Below are 22,834 nucleotides of genomic sequence, written 5' to 3' on the forward strand. Positions count from 1 at the left end.
TGACAGCAGGCCACTGTATCACTATCCATCAAGTGACTGCAGTATCTGAATTCCCCACCAGGAGGTGTCTCTCTTTGATACACTTGCCCAATAGCTACCTCAATTCTTGAATGAAGCTTGTGGGACAGGTGCCCCAAAGGTAGAAGTGTTCTGCCTGGCCACTACCAAAAAGTGCTTAGACTTAGCTTGGGCATGTTAGTCAACAATATTTTGTTGCTCAAAATATCAAAACAGGATAATCTGCTGCTCTACAGCCCCTACCTCCACCTAGACTGTTCTGTGGTCACAACCCAGGGTCACTATCATTCACAAGACTGACGTATTCAACATACTGTGGCCTCAGAACTTACTGAAAATAGTAGAAATAGAAATAAAAAGACAAAGCGCTCCTGCAATCATTCACTTTCAGCCATTTTCCAAAGCCTTCCTCCAGAATGTACTCCCAGTTCTTCAGGTATACCAATCATAGGCACCCACAGATTATAGAGGGAATAAGGTGGAGGCTGAGTCCAAAACAGAGATTGATTCTCTAATAGGAGTTAAGAGGTGAAAGGGATTCCAGCAGCCATCTAGCTGAACTCATCTACCAAAGGAATCTCCACTATGATACACCTGACAAGTGGTCATCCAGCCTCTGCTGAAAGATCACCAAGGAGGGGGAAATCACACCCTCTCCAGGCTGCCTGTTCCACTTTGGGATGCTGTGATTGTTAGGAAATTTTCCCCAACATCAAGACTAAATTTATGCCCAATACTCCTGGTTCTACCGTCTGGAGACAAACAAAAGCATTCTGATTCCTCTCCCACATGTCAGCCCTTCAAATACAGCTATCACGTCACCCTGAGTCTTTCTCTCCAAGATAAATATACCCAGTTAATTCAACCAATCTTCACATGTTGTAGATTCAACGTCCTTCACTATCCCAGCTGCCCATCCCTAAACCCTCTCCAACTTATCAATGTCCTTCCTAAACTATGGTGCCCAGAATGCAACAGTCCAGATAGGGGCTGACAAGGGCAAAGTATCCTGGGACTCCATAATCCTGGAACTCCTCCTGATACAACTCAAGATCACATTAGATTTTTTTGGCTGCCCTATCATATTACTAATTCTGATTAAGTTTGCAGTCAATGAAAACCTCACGCGTCTCCCCATCTTATATTTGTGTAGCTAGGTTTGGTTTCTTTTGGTGTGTGAAGTGCAACATTTACATTTACCCCTGTTGAATTTCCTCTTAATAGATTCAGCGCAGTGTTCTTGCCTGTCAAGATCCTTTTGGATCCTTACCTTGTCAGTCAGTGTTTTAGTTCTCCCTCTTAGCTTGGTGTCATTTGCAAATTTGCTAAGTATATCATCTGTGACTTTAACCAAGTCACTGACAAAAGTCTTAAATGGCGGGGAGAGAGAAAAGGGAACACACATTTCTATAGCACCTACTATGTGCCAGACACCGTGCTAGGTCCTTTTTATAAATATCTTATTTGAGCTTCACAGCAACCCTGTGAAATAGGTGTTTTTAGTATCCCCACTTCACAGTTGAGAAAAATGAGGCAAACAGAGGTTAAGTGACTAGCTCAGGGTCATACAGCAATAACTTCTGAGGCCATATTTAAACTCAGGTCTTCCTGACCACAGCCCTAGTGTGTGCCGTATCTTGAGTGAAATCTACCAACTGCCTCTAACTTAAAGGCACTGGGTTATACCGGGTTACTTTGCTGGAGATGTACTGCCATATTAAAATTAAACCCTTAACGACTACTTTTTGAGAATGGCCATTCAACCCATGCCAAACCCATCTGACTATCATCATCTAGTCCACGTCTCTCCATCTTCTCCACAAGAAGAGTTTGAGATGCTTTATGAAAAGTTTGGTCAAACTCTAGGTAAAGAATTTCTGCAGTTCACCCTTCCTCTATTAGTTTAGTAATCCTGTCCAAAAATGAAATGAGGTTAGTCTGGCACAACCTGTTCCTGAAGAAGTCATACCAGTTCTTTGTAATCAGAGTTTCTTCTTCTAGATGTTTGCCAATCATCTCTTTAAAGGATCTTTCTAGAATTTTCATGGGAATCCAAGTAAAACTTATTGATCTATAGTTTGCAGACTGTCTTTCTCCCTTCTTTGGGGGAAAAATTATTAAGATTTGTCCATTTCCATTCTCATGGTCCACTTCTCCTGTTTTCTATGATCTTCCAAATACAAGTGACATCAAGCAAGAACCCAAAGATATAAGGTCATTTGGGCCAGGGGACTTGATTTCATCATGTGCAGCTAGATGCTATCTAATCACTTAACTTAGATATCAACTCTTTATCAATCATTTCCCCTTGTCATTTCCTATGTAAAGGCCATCTTCCTCTGCAAAGAAAACAGAAGTAAACTAAAAAAAATGAGCAGTTCTGCCTTCTTTTTGTTGTCAGTAATCACCTTCCTATCCACCCCAAGCAGAGGTCTGAGTCCTTGCTTGGAACTTTTTAAAATCCCAATATAGGGTGTCCCAAAAATCTTGGTGCAAATTTAAGCTCCAGTAGCTTTAAACTGCACTAATACTTTTGCGATACTCTGGGACTTTTAAGCTATTAGAGTTTAAAATTGCACTAAGGCTTTTGAGACTTTTGGCTTACTTTGCCACGCTTAACACATTCTAAGTTTTTACACTCCTAATAATAGGACTGTGCTGCATTCATATTCATTCTGTTACATGGTCCAATTCCCATCTTCTCTATACAGAAACCCAGGTGAGTAGTGAAAGAAAAGTTCTCTCCACCTTGTTTACCAACCGACAAGATTTTCAATGGATGCTGCCAACTATAGGATTGGTGGTCTTCTTCTGCTCCAGTCTCCACTTCTCCAGGGACTGAGTCACCTCTTCATACCAGTGTCTGACAGCCACAGCTGTTGGCCAATGAAGTCTTGGACCCTAACACTTAACAGCTGTCATCACAGTGGCCCTTGATGCTTGCTTACATTGGCCCACATGGGACAATCAGCAATTCCAGCTCTAACAGCAGCCCCTGATTGCCTCAGTTCTCCATGGTAACTAGGAAGTCCAAATGGGAAGATGATCCCAAACCTGCACACCAATATACAGGGCTTATGCCTTCCTCTTTGCCACCATCTGACTTCCTGCTCATTTCAAAAAGACTCCCAGTGAAGGAATGTTTCTTAACTTACCTATCTTCTCCCCTTCCCCCATTCTCTTACTTATCATTAATTTGGGGCCCAGAAGTAATTAATAATTGGAAGATAAGAGTGCATGGGCTGAGCACAGAACACACACACACACACACACACAGAGTTTCCTCTTCATGAAATAGGCACTATCAGTTGTAAACTGAAGGGTCTGAGTTTGTGCCACAAAAAGTCTTTCCAGTTTTTAGTTTTTAAGTGGAAGTAACATGGCATAGTAGAAATAACACTGGTTTTGAGTCAGAAGGCCTGGGCCCCAAATCTGATTCTCTGGGCCTCAGTTTCAGGCTCAATATGAATCAGTAAAAACCCTAAGATATACTTACCATACAATGTCCACAAGAGAACACAGCACAGTGGTTAGGGAACGGGCGTTGGAGTCAGGAAAACCTGGGTTGTTCAAGACCCACCTCTGATACCTATTCTAGGCAGGTCACCTACCTCTTCAGTTCTTCAAGGCAATTCTCTAAGACTAGTTTACAGCAATGGTGGTAAAGGAAGCTTTTTCACTAGGAGCGAAGCCCTACACTTACAGAATCACAAGTCTAAACTAAGAATAAATACTCAGAAGAAACAAGGTTATACTCTTCCTGGAGAGATCACTACTTACAGCATTGGCACCATATTTTGGGAAAGACACTGACAAATTCTAGAACATCCAGAGGACGAAGGGGGTATTGGGCACTAGACTCGAACTAGAATGGGAAAAACAAGGAGATGAGGAAAAAGGTTCTCGAGAGTAGTGGAACCTAGGAGATGGAGGTAGCAGGCAGCTAAAGCTAAAGCCTTAGGCGCAACTCCACTCTATTCTAAATTTGGTGGTAGGGCCCCAGTGGGGAATGTAGGTCAAGGGAGCCGTGTCCTGTTTACCCACAGAGGAAGCTAGAACCCTGAGTCATAAATTATTCTGGGCTGTGTTAGCATGAAGGATGGTGTGTGGGTGTACAGGTCTTGCTACTCCGGAAGGAACTCATTTCTGGCATTCTTGAGGCCATAGTCCTGGAATCTGGATTCGGACTTCCACTCCACCCACCACAGGCTGGGATGTGAGCCAGAACCTGGGCATTTTGAAAAAGAGAGCTTTTGTGGCACTGACAAAAAGGGGGGTGGTATCGAAGAGTCAAGCTGAAGGTTGGGTCTAAGATGATGCTAGAAAGATGTAGGAGTTTAACCAGTGTCCTGATGAAAACTAATCCCAAGGGAGGCAGAAAGAAAAAAAGAGAGAGAATGAACAATATCTTCTTGCTTTGAGTGGTGATGAGAACACAAGTAAGGGGATAGTAAAGTAGTGTGTAGGTTTGAAAAGACAGTGAGTTACTAAAAGGGCTGAGACTGTCCAGGGAGGGGGAGGGGTCAGGGTCAGGGTCAGGGTGGGGTGGGATAGGTAGGATTTCAGAACTTAGGGATTCCTCAGGAGGAAGGGGGCCTCCATTCAAGGGTCAGGTACGTCCAAAGCTATTGGAGTAGGCTACATTAAGAAAGGGATGGTATCCTGGACTAGGGAAGTGAAGACCCACTGTCCCATGCTCTGGTTAGACTTCCATATTATTATGGACACCGTATTTTAAGATGGACATTGACAAACTAGAGTGTTCAGAGGACAACCAGGATATTGACAGAAGTGGAGAGATTTAGCTTAGAGAAAACTTAGGAGAGGATAACTTTCTAAATAGGGTATCTGAACAGCTATAATGTGGAAGAGGGGATGCGCTGCTTTTGGGGAGCAGAACTAAGAGCAATAAGTAGAATTACAGAGAGATTTAGGGTCTATGTAAGCAAAAATGCTCCCGCCATTCTCTTTGGTTGGGAGGGCTCTTCCTCCTCCTTATCACTGATTTCTCTGGCTTCCTCCACAAAAATCCCACCTTTTACCAGCTGAAGCCTTCACCAGTCCCTTTTAATTCTGGCCCCTGCTTTCTCTTTGATTTCCTGGCTATTTGTTTGCATCCTGTCTGCCCCTTTAGATCCAAAGCTTCCCAGGGCCAGGAAATGACTTTTACCTCTTTTTGTATCCCCAGACCTTAGCACAGTGTCTGGACATAGTAAGCATTTAACAAAAATTTTGTTGACTGAATTAGAGATCTCCAAAAGCGGAATGGGGTGTCTCGGGAAATAGCAGGCGCTCCCTTACTGGAGGTCTTTGAATAAAGAATGGATGACCGTTTGGTTATGCTGTGTGCTGAAGTTGGACTTAATTGCTGGAATTCTGGAGATTCACGGTTAGAAAGGAAGGAACTCGAGGGGAAAGGGGCTGAATTGCTAGGATTTGGGGGCTAACCTAGGAAGGGAAAGCTAAGGGAGATAGGGAGGGGGAGGCTGGGTGAATCTGCCTTGGGCGGGATGGCTCAGTAACCCAGCTGACTCCCCTCCTCCGCCAAGGTCCCTAGCATTCCCTGGCCTCAAGCTTCAACCACCCCTACACGTGCCAGCCCCTGGGGCCAAGACTCACCCGCGCGCCCGTGACGTCACGGCCCGGCCTCTCCCCTATAAAAGGGGCAGGAAGCCGCGGTGCCGGGCCCCAGGATGGACACTGGTAAGGGGAGGGCCCGGAACCCGGGCGCTAGAAGGCTGCGGGTCTAACACCTGCACTGCGAGAGTCGGACGCGGTCCCTCGCAACTGGCCGAGAGTGGGAAGATGCAGCTGCTGTTGAGGATCCCTTCAGTTCCAGAGCGGGGCGAGCTGGACTGCAGCATCTGCTGCCGGCCCTACAACTTGCAAGGCCGGGCGCCACGCCGCCTGCCCGGGACGGCGCGACAGCGCTGCGGCCACACGCTCTGCACCGCCTGCCTGCGGGAGCTGGCGGCCCGGGGCGATGGCAGCTGGGCCGCCGCCGCCCGGCTCGTGGGCCTGCGCCGGGGGGTCGCTTGCCCCTTCTGCCGCGCACCCTCACTGCTGCCGCGCGGCGGCGTCACGCAGGTGCCCCTGGACGCGGACTTGTGGTCTCTCCTGAAGGAGAAGGAGCACGAAGACGCCGGGAACTCGGGGGAACAGCGCGGCGACGCTTCCGAAACCGCGAGCCAAGACGGAGACGAGCCGGGGGCGGGGCCCTGGGGCTCGGCGTGGCAAACGCTGCTCGGGCTCTGGGACAAAGCTGTGGGCCGGCGTCGGCGCCCGTTACCTAGCAACGGTGAGTGATATTGACGGGGTTACAGCTAAGGGGGAGGCTTTGGAAAGAGCCCAGTAAGAAGACCCGAGGCTTCGAGTGCATCCGACCTGAATCATCTGCAGAACCCGCTAATTTACCTCACTTAATGGAGGGCTTGTGAGGCCTTCTCTGTGGGAGGGGGAAGGGAATGAGCGTTTATCCAAATGCTTCCATGTTCCGCTGGTTTATTCGTTGCCCGACTCTATGCGACCCTCCTGGGGGTTCTCTTGGCAAAGACACTGGGATGGTTTGCCATTTCCTCCTCCAGCTCATTTTACAGATGAGGAAACTGAGGCAAAACAGGACTAAGTAACAGGCCTAGGGTCACACGGCTAAGTGTCCCAGGCCACGTCTGGACTCGGGAAGATGGTCTTCCTGACGCCAGGCCCGGCACTCCATCCGCCATGCCACCCAGCTGCCCATAAATGCTTATATGGTGCTTAGTATTTGTCAGGTTTAAGTAATATCTCATTTGGTCCCCACGACCCTTGGAGGTAACTACCATTATTATCCATTAAGCGTTGAGGAAACAGAGGCAAATAGAAGTGAGGGGACTTGAACTCGGATTTTCCTGATTCCAGGCCCAGGGGCTACCCACTGCTGCATCAGCTTCCTCATGCAGTATACATGTGAGCTATGGCATGCACTTGAAGTCAGATTCTTCTGAAGGAACGTTTATAGGATAAGGAACCTGGGCTAGGGTGCCACCCCAGGGTGCTAGCTGTGGATTGTGATGTTGGCTGTGTGAAGGCTGCATCCTCCTCCCTCTGACCTTTCTGCTTACTCCCCTCAGTGCTCTACTGCTGTCCAGAGAGCAAGACCCTTGCAGCCTGCTACATGCTGTAACTGAAGATTACCTGGGTTGTAACCACGAAGGTGGAAATAGCAGCTGTCCACCAGTAAGAGTGGACTAGGGCCAGTGTTCCTTCCTGCCAGATCCAAGGATTGGGGATGGGCTCTGGCCTCAATCCTCCTCCATTATTCCAGGACACACTGGACTGGGAGCTGACCCTAACAGCCTAGAGTCTGCATTTGTGATAGGACAGATCTGTGATGGTTCCTTTGGCCTCTCTGCTGAAGCAACTGCCATGTTTAGCGTTTCTGTGAAATGGTTTGAGATGGAAAAGAATTAATGGCACAACGGGAAAAGCCTACCTTTAATTCCAAGTGAATGAATTCCATATCCCTTGCATGAAGAGAGCCAAGGAAGTCAAGTACCTGCTCTTGGTGTCATCACTTCTTCCTCTTCAACCTCTAATTGTACTTTGTATGGACCTTTCTCTTTGCACTTACTCATTTGTGTATATTTCTTACTTCTCCCTCCCAAACTATAAGCCTGTCAAGGATAGAAAACCATTTTATCCACATCCCCAGTTCCTAATAAACATATTACATTTAATAGAATTCCCCTGTTATTTTTCATTTTTCATCCTTCAACTGTGCCCTTATCTACTCCTGTTACTGACAGCTGCTCATTCTTCCCCAATTTGGGGGATAGGTGACATGTCTTTGTCCTCTCCTGTGGCAGGAAGTCTAGTGGGGGTATTATGTGATAAAACATGGTGAACCACGAAAAGAGCAGATGAAGAACCCAGTTCTGATTCTTTGCCCCAATTCTCTTGGTACCCTTACTTTAATGATAGATTCTGTGAAGTGGCAGAGGCCTCCTCTACTAGCTACAAATCATTTTTCTGACCCTTTCTTAACTGCCCCGTAGTTCCATTCACCTCTTAAATTATCCCAAAACTTCACCTGGGGTTTAGTAGACTCATCTACCACAAAGTGATTGCTTAACTGAACTTGGTGATTGTGGGCTACAGAAAGAGACAGATGAATAATAGAAAAGCTTGGCATCTACTTGAACACTCCTACTCATCTTCCCATAAATCCAGGTCCCTCTGCCACCTTAGGTTTCCCAGTACTTCACAGTAGAGTAGAAAGTCTCTGTGGTCAGAGTACTGGGTTTCAGAACTACCTTTGCAACCCATATTATCTTTGGGCAAGATGCCCTTCCTGGGCCTGTTTCCTCCTCTGCAAAACACAAGGCAGGCAGCTGAAATAGGTGGCTTTCTTCAGTCCCTTTAGACTTGGCTCTACCCTCAGCTTCACCCCCCTGAGGCACCTTAGCTATCCTCCCACCCTGCTGAGTTCTGCCTAACCACATTTTCACTGAGCCAACACAGAGCCTCTCGGAATGGAGTAGGAAGGTCTGATAATATTTTCCTATCTACATCTTGTTTGTACATAGTTGTTAGCATGTCGTCTCCCGTGTTAGACTGTGAGCTCCTAAGAGCAAGGGCTGTCTTTTAGATCCTCAGTGCTTAGTATGGTGCCGGGCACATGAGTTGCTTAAGAAATGCTTACTGAGATGAAAAAAAAAAGAGAGAAAGAAAAATCATAAAATACAGAGCTTGATTTATGGAAAAGCACCAGGAGCCTGATACCCACCTCCCTTCATCAATGCCCACCCTCCATAACCAAAGAACCCTACCCCCAAAATAACAGAGCACACAGAAAGGAAAGTATAATTTATATGTACAACCAAGAAACCCGATACAGAAGGGAGTGGGATAGGTGAGGAACAGGTGTGAAAGCAGAAGGGTTGGAGTACGGAAAAGGTAGAGGGGATAGCAAAGAGGGCTGTGGTAGCTGGGGGTTCACCATGCAAAATGTCACTTTCCCTTGGTCCCCATGGGGGGAATACTTCCCTATCCTCCTTCACCCCCACGTTCTCTGTTATGGTCTCAGAGGCATGGAGGCAAGGTTCCCCTAGCTAGTACACCCCACCTTATCCAGTCAAATCCAGCCCCTTGGTTCAAGCTTGGAGCTGGGGGGAAAGGGGTGAGGACAAAGGAAGGAGGGGGGTCGATAGAGCACTCTTAGGACACCTGAGTTTCCAGAGCTGGGGCACAAAAGGGCCTGTTCCCCGGTTCTGGCCCTTTGTATTCCTTCCCATCTTCTCTACAATACCTGGGTTGCTGAGGTTGGGGGTGGGGGAGAGGGAGGCTCCTCTTTGGCCTGAGAGAGTGTCCTCCATCCCTGACATTTTTCTTAGGGGGAGGTGATACTTGGTCCCTTGAGGGGAGGGGGGGGGAATCCCCCTAACACAAGGAGCCAGTACACGGGAAGGTGACTCAGCCAGTGAATGGCGCCTTTATTCTGAGGCTGAACATGGATTGCCCTCCCTCCCTCCAACTTCCCACCCTCAATTTTGGGGGAGGTAGAGGAGAGCAACACGCAGCCATGCCTCCCCTCTCTTCCCCCCTAGGGGTCATTTCCCATCCCACCTCAGATTTTCCCTCCCTTTCTCAAGAGTTCTTCCATTCCCCATGTGGGTCCATAAGGGCCAGGCAGGGCAAATTCCCCTCCTTGGTTACTGAGGATAGAGCTTAATACTGCAGGGGGAAGGGGGAAATTGGGGAAGCCCTACCCCTTTCCCTCTCCTCTTACCCCAAACCATTTGCTGGAGAGCTGTATGTATTAAGGTTGGGGCTACTTTGGAAGAGCAACTCCCCACACCCCTCCCCGACCACAGCACCTTCATTCAAAGCATCAATGGAGAAGGCACCTGGGGCAAAGGGATGGGGGAATACAGGGGGAGAAAGCCCTGGTTTGGAAAACAGGGGTGGAGGAGAAAGGGGCTCCTATCCTGATGGTGGCCCAAGGGGTGGGGAAGGTGGAGGATTGGCAGCAAGCCCCAGGGGTGGGATGTGGGCTGGAGGACGGCCCCTGGGACGGGGCGAGTGGCAGGGCTGGGGCCCTTTCAGTCGTCTATACAGATCACCTCCCCAGCCCTGGGCTCCTTCCGATCCTGACCGTCGGACACCACCGCCCCCTCCTTCTCCTTCTTCACCAACACGGGAGGGCCGTTGGCCGCGGCTGTTTTGGGAAGGATTGTTGAGACGCTGTTAATACCCCAAGTGACGTTCAAGCTTCATAGTTTGAACTTGGCACACACCCATGTCCAGACTGTCTGACGTCACTTCTAGCACTGAGGGTCAGGGGTGGAGATCCCCATTTTCTAAGACTCCCTTGTGCTACACAACTATGTCTGCATCTAGTTCCCGAGATGGAACACTGACTTCCTATCTCCTTTCCCCAAAACAAGCCAAGGAGTTAGTCACAGGAGGTTAGTTATGAGGGTGAAGAAATAGGATACTGAGGTTTCACTGAATGAGGGAATAATAGAGCCTAAGCTTAGTTATGAAAGGGTGAGCAGACAGGTAAGGCCCAGACAGACTGAGACAAGGAGTGTTGGGGTATGGATGGGTACAGGAGGATAGGATGCTCCTCCTATGAGATGAACCAGAAAAGAGGAAAGTTGAGTAGAGGGAGATGGGAAGGAGATAGCATAGGTAAAAGGGGAAATCAGGAAGAAATAGGAAGGAAAGAGGTTAATGAGGGCAACCTCAGACAGTTTGGGAGTAGTAAGAACCAGGAAGACTGACTCAAGTTCTCACTGACACATAGAATTCTGTGACCTGGGGAGTCACTGAACTATTGCTCTAGGCAATTTGGTGAGACTGTAAGGTGCAGAGGTTAGTCTGCACTGGTAAAGGGTGTTTCCCTATATCAATGAAATCGCAGATCCGGTCCCTATGCCTATCCCCAGGCTGACCTGTGATGAAGGACCCTGCGGGCATCTGGCTGTAATTGGCGCCGCCGGCGGCCAGGACCCCGGCGGGTGCAGCTGAGCTGAAGGCTGCTCCGTACCCCAGTGGTGTGGCGTAGGGACCCGGAGGGAAGGCCTGGAATAAAAAGGAGGCAAAATGTCCATGAATTAGGGAGGAGGTGAAGGAAGAAAAGCCATGGCTAGACTCTTGGGTCCCTAGAGGAACAGGAAGAGAGCCTACCAATGCTATACCTCTGTACTCTTCTATACCTCTGGCCACAATGAGCCAGAGAGCTATAATTATGTCACATTTCATGGGTCTCTGGTGGGAAATGGGGCAAAGGGGATGAACCTGGTTCTGCGGCAAACAGGGCAGAGGATTACCGGTGTGGGGTAGGGCTCTGTGCCCTTGCTGGCCAGACGGCTGAGGATACTTCGCTCGGACATCTGCAGGCGGGCTGCGATGGGTGGAATGCGGGACAGGGTGGCTGGAAGGCGGGTCACATCTGCCTTCATATCGCTCAGCAGCTCCTCCAGCTGGTTCAGAACTGGGGCCCGGGCCGCAGAGAAAGAAAGAGCAAGAGAGAGAGACAAGGACAAAGAGACCGGGCCGTCACCAGGAGAGATGGAGGCCAGGAGAGACGGAGAGAGAAAGGCAGTGTCTGAGAATGATGGAGACAGAGAATGAAGAGACCAAGATAGTGCAAAAGATACAGGGGAAAAAAAGTTCAAAGGACTCAGAGAGAGAATAAGAAAAAGGAGGTCAGACTACCAGAGAGGACAGAGGGGAAGGAATGAGGGGAAGGAGGAAAGAGGGGAGTAAAGAAAGGGAGGTAGGGAAAGTCATAGGAGAACATGGGGGCCAGAGGATCCCAGATGAGGGGAAGGTGTATTTTAGGATGGGGGTAATGAGAAGGAAATAGGAGGAACCAGAAGAATTAAGTAAGGTTGGGGAGCCTAAGATCCAGTGGATGAGAGGAAAAGGGAAAGAGTGTTAGGGGGTCAAAATTAGAAATTTAGAGATTGGGGTCAGAGGCACAAGGGATTACAGGTTCAGGAAATCAGTCCAAAAATCAAGGGTTCTCAAATTTGAAGTGCAAAAAGGTGAAAGAATTTTTGGATGACAGTTTTGAGAAGAGGTCAAAGTGATATTAGGTTCATAGTAGGTGGTGGGGACAAGGAATAGTGTAAAGATTACATGGGATGTAACAATCAAGGAAAGGTGTGCACAGTGTACAGGAGTGGAGGAGGGAGCTCCACCAGAATACAATATCAGGAGTTTGGAAGTTAAAAGAGCTAAAGGAAGTTCTAGTAAATTTAGTATCAGGGATGTAGTACATGGTAGAGTATATGGTTTGTATTTACGATTAAGGTTCCATGTAGACTGGGCAGCAGGGTTAGAATGTTAGAGGCTGAAGGGGCAGGGGTTTAAGAGGATAAAGGGTTGTTTTGCTTGACTGTAGATTTGTTACAAGGGTTTTATTTTTCTTTTTTCAATTAGGGAAGGTAGGAAAGAGAGAAAATAGTTTTTTGTTAATTGAAAAAAACTAAATTTAATTTTAAAAAGGAGGGTAGAGGGGTCAGAAGGGTGGGGGAGGGTGTTCCGCAGGATGCAGGGTGCAGACTTACGCAGCGTTGTGGGCCCTCCCCCGCGCGGGGCCGCCGCGGCCCTTACCCTTGTGCAGGACAGCGTTGGCCGGCTTGTTCCCTGCCAGCGACTCCTTGGAGAGGTGCTGGTGGCTCTCGGCCAGGCACTCGGCCTCGGCGAAGCGGGCGTGGAGGGCCATGGCGGGGTGCGCCGGCTCCTGCGACAGGTTCAGGTAGGCCGCCCGCCGAAGCTGCTCCTCGATCACCAGCGCCTGCTCCAGGAGCTGAAGGCATGGCGGGATGAATGTGCAGAAGTGAGAGGTATAAGGAGATGCCAAAGTAAGTCCTCAATAAATGTGTTAATGAATGAATGTGAGTGCCAAAGTATACAAATTACTTGAATTTAGATGACCTGAATCTATACCTCAGTGTAATTTCTAAGAACTCACCCTAACTTTGATCCTAATTCTGACAACCTAATTAATAATTCCATCTCTAAGAATTTACTTTGAAATCTTGGTCCCAGTCTTACAGTATTAATCCCTACCCCAAACTAAACACAGGGAACTTAGCTCAGCTCTGATTACTAACCCTTTCTAAAACCCTAATAATCCTGATGGCTGAAACTGATCTCAACGGTCACACCCACCCTATTCAGACCTTGACTTCTATTACTCACCTTGAACCTCCGGGCTAGGAACTTGTTTTTCATTTCCAGGAAGTTTCCCTTGTTGGCCTCAGTTTTAAATGGCTCATTAATGATGGCAAACTGGGCATCATTTTGGATGTCCTGCCACCGAGCATAGCCATGGCTACCAGTAGAGGGCAAAGGGGGATTTCTGTCAAGGAACTCAATGAGGATGACCTGTGGAACTCCTCTGTACTCCCTGTTGCTCCCACATCTCTTGACCTCCCTTCCCAGGTGTAAAAGAGCATTCCCCACCCCCAGTTGTCCTCAGAATGTGCGCTGCTTCTCCCCATGATATGAGAACCTCCTTCATTTTAGCCCCTTTTCCCTAGAGCTTTTCTCCCCGGGGTGTGACAGTTCTTCTCATGTACTGAAGGATACAGGACAATCCCAGCCAGCAGCCAGTAGTCGTGCCTCCGGTGCCAAATCTCATTGAGTTTACCGGAGGAGATAGCTGCCCTTTCCTCATTCTGCCACAGTGTATGCAGCTCTGGAGAGGGAGGCAGGCAGGAGAAACAGAGGAAGGAAGCATCAGGCTTCCTGTAGTGATCACCTTAGCATACTCCAGCAGCCCTATGTCTTCCCCTACCTCCCTCCTCTAGGAGATCGGAAAAACCACTGACGGAGTAAAAGGAGTTAGGCTTAGTAAAACTTAGGTTAGTTACAAGGTGAGTTAGGGTAATCAATCAATGAGCCACTGTGCTAGATGGGGGACAAGACAAGACAAGAATTAAACACATTCTACTCTCAAGGAACTCACATTCTATTAGGGAAAATGACATGTGTGCATATAAGTACGTACCAAGCAAAATACAAGGCAGTTTTGGTAGAGAGGCACTGGGAAAGATTGTGAAAGGTCTCATGTAGGAAGTGGCACTTGAATTAAGCTTTGAAGGAAGCTAATGATTTGAAGAAGTAAGGAGGCAATGCATTCCAGGCATGGGGAACAGACTATCCAAAGGCATGGAGACAGAAGACGAAAACGTCAATCATGACATCTGACAGGCTATTAAGTGGAAGGATAAGAATTGTTCTACTAGGTTCCAAAGGAAAGAAGCAGGCCCAGTACAAGACAAGTTCACAGAGAGGCTAGATGGGGTTGACACAAGGTAAACCTTTCTAAAAATTAGAGATGTCAGAAAATGAAATGGCATATATATGTTAACACAGTGTCCACTTAGAATACTTTATGTAGATCTGAAGGTGGAATGAAAGGTTAGTGATGAAATTAGAATTGAGGATAGAGATTAGGTTAGTTGGTGTTTGTTTAGAATTAAGAGTTAAGGCAAGAAATAAAATGCAAGATAGAAAAAGTCTGAGTTAAAGTAAGCTTAGGGTGAGATCAGAATCAGAGCAGGCCATTAAAAATAATTACTTAGGAGTTAACAGTTACAGAGGAGAGAGTGGATGTGGCATCTTTATATAGTCTAAGAGAGAATATCCTAGGGAACCCCCTGAGGACAAAAGTTCACTATGGCAGTTCTAGGCAAAGGAGATGCAGGTGAGAGATAATCTACACGACAACTTTGTTGGCAGCGAGATTTCATACCTGTAAAGCCACCATCTGCAATGTTAAACATGAACCGTGGTTTCTCTGTTTTCTCTTCTCGACGTCCATTGGACCGGGGCTCATCTCGGGATGGTCCCAATCTTGGTTCCCTCTCCCCCTTATGCTCTTCTGTGAGGGGAAGAGGTCGGGAGAATACTGATCACCCTCAAGCCAGAGACCCTTCTAATCATCCAAGGACTACTCTATACTCCTTGCTCCAAGAACTACGCTCCCAGGACCCAGGCAACTGGCTGCAGAGACATCACCAATCCCATCAGTTCCATTCCTGCTTCCCTCACAGACCCAAGCATAGGGTCCTTCCACCCATTACCTCTCTTGCCTAAATCCCCTAATTACCCCTCTGGCCTCTCCCCATATTCCTGTCCATCCAACAGCTTCTCCTCCTTCCCCTTTCTCATACTGTGGCTCTCTAGCTGCGAGGAAGAAAGCATATTACCCTGGCTTTCTGACTTAAGAAGGAGAAGCCAGGAGTCATTTCTCCCCCAGTACTCCAAAGCCCAATACCTACCTGGTTTTTCCTTGTCTCCTCGGCTCCCTGGTTCAGCTTCCAACTCTCCAGGGACTCCAGACTCCTCATCCCCTAGAATTATCCTCCTTGAGTCTCCTGGTGAAGGGGCTGGGCTGGGAGCATCAGGCTGGAGGAGATATTGAAGGTTAGGAGGTAAAAGAAAGCACTTAGGTAATTAGGCCTTCAAACCTTTTGTTGCTCTTCTCCCTCCATGGGACCCAAGCGCATGCACACGAGTGTACACACACACACACACACCTCTGTCTCCATTTTCTCCCCTCCTTTTTTGTCTTTATCTGGCTTCTCTTCTGGGTTGTCAGCTTCATCCTTTTCAGGAGGCATCCTTGACTCATCCCCTTTCTCACTTGGGGTTGGGGTAGCTGTACAGGAAGGCAGGAAATGAGTAGATCATTACTGAGACTGCCATTGAATTTCTGCTCCTCTCTGTTTAGCTGACACTCTCAGTTTCCGTCTTAACTCTCCTACACATTTTCCTCCCACTTCTCTTTCCAAAAATTGAATCTTGTTTGATTACCAGGTTTGGATGTGCAGGGACTGTTGGCTGCAGAAGCCTCAGGGGTGGTAGGAGATGTCTTGGTAGGGGAGGATGCTCGGGATGAACGCTTAGATTCGGCACTCGGGTCAGGCATCAACTCTGGCATTGACCATCGCCCATTGATATGTTCAAACTCCTGCACCTAAGCAGCGGAATAAAGGGGTGTGTGTGTGTGTGTGTGTGTGTGTGTGTGTGTATTTTCATTAGGAATTAGAGTGGTAGGGTGTGGCTCCAGGTGCTTGGCAACTAGCCATGTTCATCCCCCCAACTCACTCACCACCCCAGGTATGGAACTGAAGAATAAGAAGCAAAAGAAAAGGAAATTGGGGTTGTATTTATTCCTGAGAAAAAGGGCAGAAGGATGGGGAGTTGTCTATACCTTCTTCTTAACAAGGGACATGACTCCAATTCGGGTTAACACCTGCTGTCGGCTCAGCCCCTCCCGAGGAACACCATCAGCAAAGGTCTCAGAGCCATCTGCCCCAGGCTCACAGAGATGTCGCATGAACAAAGAAACATAGGCCCTAAAGAATAAAGGTGGGGGTAGGGTTAGAAAATCTTTAGGGGATACAGGGTGGTGAGGGAGGCACAGGGATTACTGAACCCCTGAGCCACAACCCCCTCATACAGTCCTTCCCCTCAGTCCTCTGAGCACTCTACGTAACTCAATCACAACACCCCCAGGTGCCCCAATCCAAACCTGCCTCCTCAGTCTCTCTCCCTCTTCCCCAGGCCCCATCAGTCAGACTCTTCATCTTCCTCTGCCCACCCCTACTACAACAGAAGTATGGGATGTGTTGCCAGTACTAGCCAGAGCAGGTGTCTGTCTCACACTCCTCTCTGCTCATGGGGTGACAATGAGACCCATCCTGGCTCTCTATTCTGGGACCCACTGAGGGGGGGTGGAGGTAGGCTGAGCTCACCCCCCAGGAAATAGGGTCCTGAGGAAAAGAGGAAAGGCAGTGGTGGTCAGTTGAGTAAGGTCACATCACATGGAGGCCAAGGAGAATAAATACTAACTACCCCAAACTTGATGGCCCTATCCCAAATCCATCCTAGTAGTCTCCATTCCTCTATAACCCATACTCACTTGAATTCCTTTTCCGTTTTGCCCCGCAAGTCCCGTACCAGCCATTGAGATGTGAAGGCATCCTGTGGTGGCATCCCCCAGCGCATTACTGCATTCAGGAAGGCCTTGCGCTGACGGGTATTGAACCCCAGCACCTAACGGAGAGTGGGATGGAATGTGACCAAAGAACTATGTGTGCCCTGATTCCTGTTCCTCTCAGTGATTTTGATTTCTGAGATCCCACTACTAGGCTTTCTCCTCAAACTCTGGTCCAAAAAGTGTCATGGGGAATCTGGGCTCCTAAGTTCTTACCTCAATGTTGCCCCCAACTCGAGCTAACAGTGGAGGGAGGGGTTTATCTTTCTCATTACGTAGTTGCCTCTTTGACTGACGACGTCCTAGTAGAAGAGAACTTGGTTAGCAGGCCCACCTTTCCCACCCCTCGGTACTCACATTCTAAGGCACAAAAGAGAGTGGGATTATGAACTATCTGTAGTACTTCTGACTCTTCAAAGCTATGTGGATCTAAATGAAATAAGTCTAAATCAGGGGTTCTTAACCTTTTTTCTGTCATGGACCACTTTGGCAGTCTGGTGATGTTTGATGCCTACATTGAAGAAATGCTAAATTTCAGATAGAGGTTAGTGAAAATAAACATGTAATTTTTTAACCTCTCCAAGTTCATGGGCCCAATGAAATCTATGCATGGAACCCTCAGTGGTCTGTGGATCCAAGTTCTACTATCCTAATTAAATCATAGAAAATAGGTGGTAGGTTTGAAGGGAATTGGGAAACAAGCTATAACAAACTTGGGTAGAGGATTAGAAAGGTAGCTCCCACCTTCAGGTCGTTCATCAAAGTCCTCATCCTCTTCCTCTGACCCCACTGAATATTCAGACTGGTTGTCTGTGAAATAACAAGTATGTGAAGTCAGCTAGTTCCCTGTCCAAGCCTGTGCTAGGCTCTTCTCACATGAATCTCTGACTCCAGAGAACTTTCCACTTCCGACCTGGCCTTTGTTCTCCTAAGTACTGAAAACTTTATCAAGTAATGTCTCCTCCCAAGCTACAGATGATTTTTCTTCCTCTCTCTCCCTCCCTCCTGATTTGATTTTTAAATATTAAGTATGCTGAAGCTTTCCCCACTCAACAAATACAAATACACATACACACATACACACACACACACACACACACACTCTCTCTCTCTCTCTCTCTCTCTCACTTCTGGGGGTCTCCTATCCTGTGACTCCTGAGTCTTGAGTGATCTGCTTAAAATAGTGATCCCTAAGTACCTCACCATGACCTCTGCACAACTTCCATATAGCCTCTATTCCCTGTAAGATATTCCCAAACCCTTGGGCTCTCATAAGGAAGGGTTATTTCTTCTCCCATTCTACCAGTATCTAGATCTCTCAGGCTCCCTATGTTCTACCATGTCCCTTCCCTTCTATCCCCTAATCTTCAGCAGGACAAGGGCAGCGTAATCCTCAATCCTCCCTAGGCAGGATGGGGCAAAGAACTCTCACCTTGGTCTTCTTGTGCAGCATCATTATAGTTGACTTGTTTCCGAACACGTTTCCCCTTGCCAAGGTTTCGGGCTAGGTCCTCCTGCTGCTGTTCATAGTGATGTCGAAGCAACTTTTCCCAGTAATCAGGGTCCACATTTTCCTCCTGCTTGATGATCTCTCGCTCTATCTCCTCGATCTGAGGGGAAGGCAGAGTGAACATTAGTAGCCTCCTAGTTTCCCTACCTAAAGCTATGATTCTTGTCTCATAGCTCCTAGCTTCCATGTGACCTTTCCCATCATCCCACCTATCACTGATGTAGACAAATCTTTTCCCTCTCCTGGATCCAAAACTTCACCATGTTGCTTGCTTCAGTTCCTCACTTCACCTCCATTCTTTCCCAGCTCATCTTCATTCTCTACTTTTCCAACACCTCTATGAATTCACACGCCCTGCCTGCACTGATTAAGCACTCAATATCCAAGTCTCTTTGCAAGGCCTGACTGATCCATTAGAGTGGGAGTTTTTGGAGGAGAAGGCAGCTTGGTGGTAAAGTGGATAGATAAAGCAGAAAGACTTGAGTTCAAATCCAGCCTTAGATACTCACTAGCTGTAAAAGGGACAATATTAGCACCCACCCCCCAGGGTTGTTGCGAAGATTAGATGAGATAATACCTGTAAAATGCTGAGTATGGCAGAGAGTAAACACTTAATAAATGGGCGTTCCCTTTTCTTCCCTCCCCCATTAGACTGCTCTTTCTCGAGCCCTCCGTTTCCATCTTACCTCACCACCCAGAGAAGCAGAACTAGGAGACCCCAGTGTTTGGGTCCCAGTCCCTTACCTTGTCCTCTTCACGAACCACATACTGGGCCACTTTGAAGGAGCTGAGATATTCATTCATGTTCTGCACATCGGTATCTTCAGTTGCATCCTGGTTCCGGTCAAGCAGTCGAGCAATGGCCTCATTGTCATAGTGGATCACACTGCTATCTTCTTCTTTATTTTCTCCTAAGGTAAAGGGGACACATGGAATTATGAGGTTTGAGACACCAACCGTGAACAAGAGGCAGGATCTTATAATGATCAGGAAACAGGAGAAATGAGGAAAAGACTTTCTTTCTCCTCTGGGGAGGTGTGCAGGAGATAGTTTTCCTCCTGGGCCCAAACTGTTTTGGCTCCCAAAGACTATAAAGCTCTTCAATTAAACAATAAGCATTTATTAAGTGTCTACTATGTACTAGACACTACTGGGGATACAAAAATGAAAATGAAACAGCTCCTGACCTCCAGGAGCTTATATCCTATTGAAAGAGACAGCATCTACACACCAAGGTATGAAATAACTATAGATAAAAGAAATTTTAGGGGGAGGCACTAATATTTGGGGAGATGAGGAAAGGTTTCATGTAGGAGGCAGCATTTGAACTAAGCCTTGAAGGACACTAAAGACAATAAGAGTCAAAAACAAAGAGAGACGACATCCAGGTACGGATGGGGTCAGCCAGTACAAGATAATGGAGACAGGAGATGGAGTCTATTCAAGAGTCTGGAAGAGGAGTGACACATAAGACTGAAAAAGGAGATTGGAGCCAGGTTATGAAGGGTTTTAAAGGCCACACAGAAGAATCTGTATTCAATCCTATATGTAATAGGGAACCACTAGCGTTTATTGAACAGGAGAAAAACATAGTAAAGTTTGAGCTTTCTGAGTATCAGTTGAGCAGTGGTAGAGGTTGGAAATGAGAGATACAGAAGGCAAGGAGACCAATTAAGAGTCTATTGAAATAGTCCAGACTATGGCAACTAAGTGGTGCAGTGGACAGTGCTGACCTGGAGTCAGAAGACCTGAGTGCAATTCCCATCTCAAACACTGACTAGTGTGATGCTAGGCAAGTTGACTAACCTCTGTCCACCTCGGTATCTCCATCTATAAAATAGGGATTAAGCATCTACCTTCCAAGGCTGCTGTGAGGATGAAATGAGATAATATTTGTAAAGTGCTTTGCAAATCTTAAAGTACTATATAAATACTAGCATTATTACTACTACCAGATGTGTGATGAGAACTTGAACCAAGGTGACAGCTAAGTGAATAGAGAGAAAAGGAAAACTCTTCAGAAAAGAAGGCTCTTGCTGCAAAAGGGGCAGGAGAAAAGATTCTCACCTTCATTTTCATCCTTAAACAGCTCCTCTGTGCCAAATTTGAGGATATCATCAAGCTCCTGCTTGGACATCGAACCTGCCTTCGAGCCTAACCCAGGTCTCACAACCAGGTGTGTCAGCATCATCTTCCTTTTGGCCACCTGGGTAATCCGCTCCTCTACTGAAGCTCGTGTCACAAACCGGTAAATCATCACTTTGTTGGCTTGACCAATGCGGTGAGCTCGGCTGAAGGCCTACAATGGCAAAAGGAAGCAAGACCAATCAGGGGAACAGCAGAGAGAACATATATCCTCAGAGGAGGGACACTGTGGAAGAGAAGGTTTACCACCACAGTGAAAAAAGATCTTTCTCTGACTCCGGGTCATCTTCCCCATGTCTCCCCTGCTCTATAAGCAGGGTACCCAAGCTATTCAAATTCTCACCTGGATATCATTGTGGGGATTCCAGTCAGAGTCGAAGATAATGACAGTATCAGCTGTGGCCAAATTGATGCCTAAGCCCCCAGCTCGGGTGGACAGAAGAAAGCAGAACTGCTGGGCCCCAGGGGCTAGGTGAAGAGGGAATTGGAAAGTCAGACCTGCCTAGAAGCAATTCATTTCCCAAGCCCCTGCCTCTCCCAAGACCTACGCCCCCTCAGAAACTCAGGCAATCAACTAAACTGTTTGTCCCTCAGTTACTGATCCTAACAATTAGAACAATTCACAAATAGAATGAGCTGCCTATTTCCACTTTACACAAAGCTTGGAAGATGCCTACTTATTGGGACTATTGCAGCAGAGATTGTTGTTCAGGCATAGTTAGAAGGCCTCTAAAGTCTCTTATAATTCTGAGATCCTGTGATCCTAGTTGTCCATGCCCCCAAGTCATTGATAATACACACAAGGACCCATGTGCCCATCCCCAGGATAAAGGATTCCCTTAGATGCTCTTAATTAAGTTCGTCCATTAAGCCTCTGGTGCCCTCACCATTGAATCGGTCAATAGCCTCCTGCCTTAGTGCTCCAGTGATGCCTCCATCAATCCGTTCATACTTGTAACCCTCATAATCTAAGAAGTCCTCTAACAAATCCAACATCTTGGTCATCTGGAAAAGGGAAGGATGGAGGGGTTGTCTGGGATAGTAAGGAAACAGAAGGGTAACAGGAACCTACCTATTCTTATTCTACCCTACTCCTCTGTAGAAGTCCTAGTCCTCCTCCTGTTTTCTTTCTTTTATAAAAAATCTAAATTTTATTTTAACTTCCACTGACAAGTATCTTGTCATTAGTTTTCAACCCAACGTTGTCGTATTTTGGCCTCCAAAATAATCTCCACTCTCTAATCCCCCACTTAACTTCTAAAACACACTTATTCTTCCTTTATGGTGTTTCCCTTTTCTCACCCTTAGGTTATACCTTCCAAGGAGGCACCAAATGCCTCCTGCTAGGTATTAGGCAGAGGCCACCCCTTTACAGATCCCAAGCAAGGTAGGCAGTCACCTAGGACACAATCTGTAGGGAAGAGGACTCTTTCAAATGGCAGGAAGAGGACTCTTTTTACATGTTTTGATATCATAAAATTCTGTTCTCCACTGTATGTTAATAAGTATTTTGTGACAAATTGTGTGTAATACAATAAAACACTCGAGCCTTCTTGTGGGCACAATGAAAGATTAAATTTCCAGGTCTTGCTGGAACACAGAACTCAGAAATGCCTTATTTTGTCCCATCTCTGCCTCTTCTAACTCCCACATTCAATTTTAGAAAGAGTATTTCCAACACCCCTTAGAGTAAGGATCTTGATGGGCCAGACATGAACTGGATAACACAGAAATTCATAAAATGTCAATCGAAAGAGTTCCCAGTGCCAAGGATTTCAGAGTCTTTGACAAGTCACAAGTATAGCAAGCAAACAGCGAGTGGTGATAGGAAAAAATCAAAAGGGATGAGTTACCTGGGAGAAAATGAGCACCCGGTGGCCCTGTTCCTTCAGTTTCCGAAGCATCTTTTGTAACAGCATCAGCTTCCCTGATGACTTGATAAGAGCCCCACCCTCATATGCCCCACTGGGGAGTTTTGGGGACTCCTAAAATGTACAAAGGGAAAAAGGAGATAGGAGTCAGGAATAATGTTAAAATCCTCCAGTCTCTACTAAATCCAAAAGATTGAAAGCCTAAATTTAACCTAATCCCCCACACCATTGTTTAGGGTTAGGGTGAGAAATGGAATTAGGGCCAGAAAGGGAAATGAGTTAGGGTTA

The 22,834-nt window shown here is 47.1% G+C and overlaps 2 protein-coding genes and 1 non-coding gene across 8 annotated transcripts in view; 1 reads left to right on the top strand and 2 right to left on the bottom strand.

The window, feature by feature from the left end:
- Window positions 1-5,823: 5,823 nt before the first annotated feature.
- Window positions 5,824-7,738, top strand: RNF227 (ring finger protein 227). The gene is made up of 2 exons (XM_036769092.1): window positions 5,824-6,316; window positions 7,128-7,738. The coding sequence occupies exons 1-2, from the start codon at window positions 5,824-5,826 to the stop codon at window positions 7,178-7,180; spliced, it is 546 nt and encodes a 181-aa protein (XP_036624987.1). The 3' UTR covers window positions 7,181-7,738.
- A 1,109-nt stretch (window positions 7,739-8,847) lies between these two features.
- Window positions 8,848-22,834, bottom strand: part of CHD3 (chromodomain helicase DNA binding protein 3) — a 28,776-nt gene continuing 14,789 nt past the window's right edge. For 4 of the 6 annotated variants that reach the window (XM_036766166.1, XM_036766169.1, XM_036766167.1 and 1 more), the window contains exons 20-39: window positions 22,529-22,660; window positions 21,563-21,680; window positions 21,019-21,143; window positions 20,598-20,829; window positions 19,275-19,441; window positions 18,453-18,630; window positions 17,765-17,830; window positions 17,237-17,322; window positions 16,946-17,079; window positions 16,235-16,379; window positions 15,835-15,997; window positions 15,558-15,679; window positions 15,300-15,426; window positions 14,771-14,899; window positions 13,603-13,711; window positions 13,213-13,345; window positions 12,576-12,817; window positions 11,331-11,494; window positions 10,953-11,082; window positions 8,848-10,213 (exon numbers count right to left, since the gene is read on the bottom strand). In XM_036766166.1, coding sequence (XP_036622061.1) covers window positions 9,979-10,213; window positions 10,953-11,082; window positions 11,331-11,494; window positions 12,576-12,817; window positions 13,213-13,345; window positions 13,603-13,711; window positions 14,771-14,899; window positions 15,300-15,426; window positions 15,558-15,679; window positions 15,835-15,997; window positions 16,235-16,379; window positions 16,946-17,079; window positions 17,237-17,322; window positions 17,765-17,830; window positions 18,453-18,630; window positions 19,275-19,441; window positions 20,598-20,829; window positions 21,019-21,143; window positions 21,563-21,680; window positions 22,529-22,660 — 2,937 coding nt within the window. In that variant the 3' untranslated portion in view covers window positions 8,848-9,978. The remainder of the gene's footprint in view (window positions 10,214-10,952; window positions 11,083-11,330; window positions 11,495-12,575; window positions 12,818-13,212; window positions 13,346-13,602; window positions 13,712-14,770; window positions 14,900-15,299; window positions 15,427-15,557; window positions 15,680-15,834; window positions 15,998-16,234; window positions 16,380-16,945; window positions 17,080-17,236; window positions 17,323-17,764; window positions 17,831-18,452; window positions 18,631-19,274; window positions 19,442-20,597; window positions 20,830-21,018; window positions 21,144-21,562; window positions 21,681-22,528; window positions 22,661-22,834) is intronic. The other 2 variants (XM_036766170.1, XM_036766171.1) reach the window with 2 other exon arrangements.
- LOC118858876 lies at window positions 16,646-16,798 on the bottom strand. Its single transcript, XR_005010999.1, has one exon.

The sequence above is a fragment of the Trichosurus vulpecula genome, chromosome 7, assembly GCF_011100635.1.
Source record: "Trichosurus vulpecula isolate mTriVul1 chromosome 7, mTriVul1.pri, whole genome shotgun sequence".
NCBI lineage: Eukaryota > Metazoa > Chordata > Mammalia > Diprotodontia > Phalangeridae > Trichosurus > Trichosurus vulpecula.